Raw genomic sequence first — 6370 nt, forward strand, 5'->3', positions numbered from 1 at the left:
GGATTGTCATACTGGGAATTCTGTCCATGCCATGCCCATTGGGATAACTCGGGAAATGTAACCACTCTGGGAGTTCTCTCCATACCATGCCTGTACCTTGTGGCTGCCTCAGTGGGTTGGACTAAATACCTGTCTCAACATATTCCCTACTCCAGCAGCTGCTTGTAAAGTCCTGTTGAAGGAAGAAGAACCAGGGCAGGGACACTGGTGTCACTCCTGGCAGCAGGGAGAGAACTGAGCCAGAAGTGGCTTCTGCTGGGTGCTGATCATGGCTGTATTGTCTGACCACAGTTCATGCTGAACCCACCTGTGGCCTCTGCAGCCCCCACGGCCACCAATGTTTCCACTGGGTATTTCAGAGCTGTTTCACACACTGATTTGCTTCATCTTTCTCCAAGGCAGTTAGCAGGTGGCAATGAAAAGTGGGATTTTTTTGCTCAGAGCACACACCAAATGGTCAGCAAAGAGCTGCAGTTTTGGTGCAGCTTCTCTCGATTCTTCCAGCAGTCAGTGTTTTGCTTTGGGCTCTTTATGAAGGTGATGTTTTCTTGCACCAGTTCTCTGCCACTGAAACTGCTTTGTCCTTGAGCCAAGTAGTTTTGACCTTCATAAAGACACAGGGATCTTACTTGTTGACATGTAAAGGGCCTTCAGATAATGAAGGGAACAGACTCAGTGCCTGGTCGTGTCAGAAAGGAGCTGCTGTTCATTCACTCTGCCAAGCCTAAAACCTACTTTTCTTGTCAAAAACCTGCTCTATTTTCCAACAGCAAGATGTTAAATGTTCTTTGTAGGTCATGATGAATGAGACAGCCCAGCAGAACATGGAAAACCACCCGGTGATCCGGACTCTGTACGATCATGTGGATGAAGTGACGTGTTTGGCTTTCCACCCAACAGAACAGATCCTGGCATCTGGGTCGAGGGACTACACACTTAAATTGTTTGATTATTCAAAACCTTCTGCCAAAAGAGCCTTCAAGTATATCCAGGTGAGATACTGTTCAGAGCAGCCACAGCTCAGATGTTTGAGTGCTGAGGTGTTGTGAGCTGACCTGTGCCTCAGGGTTTCGGGGTGCAGGGGGACACAGGTGCAACACTGGCAGACATTACAGACATTGTGTCTTGAGTTTGTGCATCATGGACACCTGTATTTAAATGAGTGCCAGTCAGCTTTTTGTTCATTAGACCAACTCTAATATGAATAACTTGGAAGTTAATTTTATTATCTTTGTTTTGGAGGAGCATTTGGGATTAGGTGCTGGTGGGCTGGGGCAATGTGATATCCCAAAAATGAGGAGGCACTGCAGGCTGCTCTAGGACAAAAGCTACAATGCAGCCACAGGCAGCCTGTCCCTTCAATCCCATTATTTGTGCTGTGTGCTGATAATTTCAGTAGTGTTTTAGCATTTTAACACCACCAGCACTAACCCTCCCATTTCAGATTTTTTCCTTCCTCACCCCACTGTGCATATTTAATCCAACAGGAAGCAGAGATGTTACGCTCCATTTCTTTCCACCCTTCTGGGGATTTCATCCTGGTGGGGACCCAGCACCCAACATTACGCCTGTATGACATCAACACCTTTCAGTGCTTTGTGTCCTGCAACCCCCAGGACCAGCACACGGACGCCATCTGCTCCGTCAGCTACAACGCCAGCGCCAACATGTACGTGACGGGCAGCAAGGACGGCTGCATCAAACTCTGGGATGGGGTCTCCAACCGCTGCATCACCACCTTTGAGAAGGCACACGATGGAGCTGAAGTCTGCTCTGCCATTTTTTCCAAAAATTCCAAGTATATCTTGTCCAGTGGGAAAGACTCTGTAGCTAAGCTCTGGGAGATATCCACTGGTCGGACGCTGGTGAAATACACAGGTACGTAGCAGGTGACCTTCCAGCCTCCTTCTTTTCCAGGTGCTGAGCCATGGCAGGGCTGGAAATACTGTCAGAACAATAATGATTCCTAAAGGCAATGGAGAAACTGCTGCTTTGAGGATAAATTGCCCCAGATTTTTGAAAACACTTCCTGTAGACTAATTCCAGAAGAGAAGCTGTGCTTGTGTGTGTCAGTGTAAACGTATTTAGTCAGAGTAGATCTGGAGAAGTTTCTGACATCGTTACTCCATTGTTTTGGAGGGAAGTTACCACTGAATTAGGGAAAAATAAGAAACACTGAACCTACTTCAGGGCAGTTGATTTAACCATTAACTCTTGTGGCTCTATAGCCATTGCAATACTCTGAAATGTACCTACAAGCTTCAAGTTTGCAGTTGTGTGCGAGGTAGTCATCCTTGGAGCATGCTTGGATCTCAGCAGGATTTAGGGAATAAGGAAGGCTGTGGAAGCTTTGCATGTGACAGCAACTGTGGAGAGCCTTTGGGGTCAAGCATTGATGTGCTTAAGCAGTAGGAGCACAAAAGATGCCGAAGATTGGTGTGTGTCAGCTTTGGGGTTTGTAGCTCTCTTTGCACTCCTGCTCCCGGCCAGCAGGGAGCAGCACTTTCCCGGGAAACCTGTGCGGGATCCCAGGTAGGATTTGGTGTGTGCGGTGCGCTGTCAGTGTCTGTATAGGAAGCACATTTTATCTGAGGGTATGGCCAAGGCAGGTCATACAACGTGTGCCATGTGATAAATACACTGGAAATTCCTCAAGGATCACCAGAGTCTGTGGGTTCTCCTCTCTGTGCTCTTTCCCCTTGGTCACAGCTGAAAGCCTCAGGCAAAAATACTCTTAAAGGTAAAGGCTTGGACTTGGCACAGCTGCAGTAGGTAGTTTTAGAATATATACATGGACACCAGGAGGAATTTCCCCATGCAGAAGGTGGTCAGGCCTTAGCAGGAGCTGCCCAGGGATGTTTGGAGTCCCCATCCCTGGAGGTGTCCAAGGAGGGGCTGGATGTGGCACTCAGTGCTCTGGGCTGGGTGATGAGGTGGGGATGGGTCACAGGTTGGACTCAAATCTTCCTGGTCCTGTAACTACAAAAGAATATTCATCCCTGCATCACTTGTCGCTTGTGGAAGCGGTTGGACAGCAGAGCTTTCTACAGCTCCTTTGTAGAAAGTTGATACTTACAGAAAATTATTCTTAGGCATTGCAAATTTCCTAAAAGTCACTATTTTGCTGCCTGTATTTAGGTGCTGGTTTGAGTGGCCGCCAAGTACACAGGACTCAGGCTGTGTTCAACCACACAGAAGATTACGTGCTGCTCCCAGATGAAAGGACCATAAGTCTGTGCTGCTGGGATTCCAGAACTGCCGAGCGCAGGAACCTCCTGTCCCTGGGGCACAACAGCATCGTGCGCTGCATCGTGCACTCGCCCACCAACCCCGGCTTCATGACCTGCAGTGACGACTACAGGGCCAGGTTCTGGTACAGGAGGTCCACGACAGACTAAGGAGAGCTTTGCAAGCAGAGCTGCTGCAGCCCTGTGGGATTGTACTGCCAACAGCTGCCTCCGGGGAAGCCGCGCTGGGCCCGGGCTGAATTCTGTCAGACGTGGCAGGAGATAACAAAATACTGACGCTCTTCACCCCACACTAATTTTTTTATTAGTGTGCGTGGTTTAATTTTTTAAGTCATCTCTAATTGTACTGAAGGGAGGGGGGTGGAGAATAAAATGATCCTGGCAGGAAGGGCTAAGCTTGTTCCCCTGCCTTTCTGAATCATACAAGGGATAATGGGACTGTGTCTTGCTCAAACTGGGCAGAAGGAGCCAGTTCTGCTCTGAGTTGTGTTTGTGCAATCCCACTGAACTGTGGTAGAGAAGAGATCACACAAAGAGCAGCAAAACTTGGTGTAGATTAATGAAGCCTTAAGCTGCCTTCAGCCACAATTCATTGTTTGTAAAGCTCTGGTTTTTATCTTTCAGTCTGGGGTTTTGGTGAATTCTTTTTTGTGTTTTTTGTTTATTGGCCAAGTGGTCCTTCAGTTCTGAGTTGTGCCATAAGAATTCAAACAGGATTTTAAACTGTTCAGATGAATTCAAGAAATGGTCTTCTAGTTCTGGTGTTAAAACTCAGATTTCATCTCATTTTGAATTTAGCTTAACAAGTGGGACCTCAAAGTGAATTTCTAATCGTTTTAAGGAATATCCACATTGCAACTAAAATGTGACAGTGCTGCTGCAGGTGAAAATGACAATAATTTTGCCTTAGAGACCTTTAGTATCCTCTCAAAGAAAGAAACTTGTGCATCTGAATTTTTGTGTATGTACCTCAGAAATGTCACTGTTCCATTGGACCGAGAAACATTCATCTATATCTGTTACACAGCACTTGAATTACATTCTTTTTTAATTAGTCACAAACCCAGTGCCCATCGTTAAGAAACTGTGCTTAAAACTTCTCTAAGTTGGAAAATTCATTACTTGTTCTCCGAGATCTGCCTGAGCAGAGCCTTAAACTTGTTCTTGGAGGCCTCCTCGTGCAGAGCTTTTGGGCATCACAGCTGGGAGCTCCTTTGCTCAGAGCTCAGCACTTGCCTTCATGAGGGAATTTCGATGTGAGGTGGTTCTTGCTGCTGGATTAACTTCCCATCACACTGAGGAATTGTCAAGGGCTGGTGAGGGTACAGGTTTTGTTTGTATTTAAATAAAGATTGCTTTTTAAAAAGCTCTTTGATACATAAAAAAGGGATTGTATTTGTTTTCTATATAACAAAAGAGAAGTGGATCAAATATGGGAGGCTGGGGCTTTGGGGACTTGGGAATGATGAATTTGTTGTGTTACACCTGAATCAGGTGCAATTACAGACTCCAAGTGGAGAATGTGGGATGTTCTTTTTAAAAGAATGAAATTTCATTTTCTCTTGAAAAGCTCCCTGTATGCAAAACATTTCTGAGGCTCAGTCCTCTTTGCTCCTCTGCCTCTGAGTGTCTGACTCTTCAGAAGCAGTGGTGGCAAGAGATAGTGATGCTGGTGGCTTTTTTGCTGGAGAAACAAGGAGAAGCAGAGCTGGGGGGAGGGAAAAGGGAAGTCCTGACACAGTCACTGAGGGTGATGTGGGGTGGGTGACAGCAGTGGCTTTTTTTTTTTTTTGGTGCCACCTTTTTTAATTCTGCTGAAGCACCTGTCCATAATTAATGCACTTGTTCTTGGTGTTTGGAATCTACTTTTAGAACCCTCTTGGTGGTTTACATGTTCAAGCACCGCTGTGGTTGTGAACAATGTGTGAGCTCTCACCTCGGGCTTCCTCAGTTCTGTGGGCTGTAACTTGCAGTGCAAGTGCAGAAAGTTCCTTTGTTAACACAAAACCATCCTGCCCTTGGCGCCCTGCTGCCTTTCCATGTCCTGGACATCTTCTGAGGCCAGAAGGTCGGTGGGTTTCTGTTGGAGAAAGAAGGGCTGGGAAAAACTGAACTCGTCCTATTGAGGGAGGAAATGCAACCGTGGTGTGAAATTTAATGTCCAAGGGCAGGTTGGAGGGGGCTTGGAGCAACCTGGTCTGGTGGAAGGTGTCCCTGCCCATGGAATGAGGTGGTCCCTAAGGTCCCTTCCAACCCAAACCATTCCATGACTCTCTGGAATCACCTTTCCCTGTGGAAGTCTGGAGGTGCCTTGAGTGCCCATTCTTGATGGGCTCCTGCTTCCTGCTGCCCTCAGGGCCGTGAAAGCTGAGACTACTTGGAAAACCAGGAAAACCTGGCTGCGAAATCCTGTGGCAGCAGTGTCTTATCAAGCCTGTGCAGCTCCTTGTTGTGCCATAGCCTTGAGCTCACTGCTGCAAAAGAGGAAACACAGGAGCATGAGCAGAGGGCTCAGACTTCCCACTGCTTCACTGCAACAAGTTGGTGGCACGCAGACCAAGGAAAATCCCGCTTGCGCACATTTTTCTTACTTCTAGTCGCCAAAAGGGGGTTTTTTTTTGGGTTTTATTCTGTCCTCTCATCTTCTGTTGTCACAGATATTATCTTGCATGATACCTTGTTTGCAAGTTGTCGGTGCTGTTAGGGGCAGAGCTGTCAGATGGACTTTGCTGAGGCGGAGTTCCCAACACGCGGTGCCTGTGTAAGGCTGAAGTGTCCCCGTCCCACTGTGATTCTCTGTCTTACTCCGAGTGGGGAATGACAGCAATGGATGCAAAGCCAAGGAGCAACACAACTGCACAGGTAGGTCTGGTTTTTTGAGTAGGGAAGGGTTTGATGCTTGAATTCAGTGGGATTCTTGGTGATGTTGGAAGTAGCGCTGATGAGGCTCTTCCAGTTCTGGCCCTTCATGCCAAGAGAGACCTTGAGGGGCTGGAGCGTGTCCAGGGCAGGGAACGGAGCTGGGAAGGCTCTGGAGCCCCAGGAGCAGCTGAGGGAGCTGGAAAGGGGCTGAGCCTGGAGCAAAGGAGGCTCCGGGGGGACCTTGTGGCTCTGCACAAGTC

General features: G+C 47.6%; 2 protein-coding genes across 3 annotated transcripts in view; both read left to right on the top strand.

Annotated features, from left to right (window-relative positions):
* CSTF1 (cleavage stimulation factor subunit 1) overlaps positions 1 to 4614 on the top strand; it is an 8741-nt gene extending 4127 nt beyond the window's left edge. The window contains exons 5-7 of the mRNA XM_042051193.1: positions 795 to 992; positions 1488 to 1878; positions 3139 to 4614. Of these exons, the coding sequence (XP_041907127.1) occupies positions 795 to 992; positions 1488 to 1878; positions 3139 to 3398 (849 nt within the window). The 3' untranslated portion in view covers positions 3399 to 4614. The remainder of the gene's footprint in view (positions 1 to 794; positions 993 to 1487; positions 1879 to 3138) is intronic.
* A 1129-nt stretch (positions 4615 to 5743) lies between these two features.
* Positions 5744 to 6370, top strand: part of CASS4 (Cas scaffold protein family member 4) — a 19165-nt gene continuing 18538 nt past the window's right edge. Inside the window, exon 1 of one of the 2 annotated variants that reach the window (XM_042045320.1) lies at positions 5744 to 6110. In XM_042045320.1, coding sequence (XP_041901254.1) covers positions 6066 to 6110 — 45 coding nt within the window. In that variant the 5' untranslated portion in view covers positions 5744 to 6065. The remainder of the gene's footprint in view (positions 6111 to 6370) is intronic. The other variant, XM_042045338.1, reaches the window with a different exon arrangement.

This window comes from Corvus kubaryi, unplaced genomic scaffold (genome assembly GCF_017639235.1).
Source record: "Corvus kubaryi isolate FWS band 111438036 unplaced genomic scaffold, C.kubaryi_AGA036_p1.0 134, whole genome shotgun sequence".
Taxonomy (NCBI): Eukaryota; Metazoa; Chordata; class Aves; order Passeriformes; family Corvidae; genus Corvus; species Corvus kubaryi.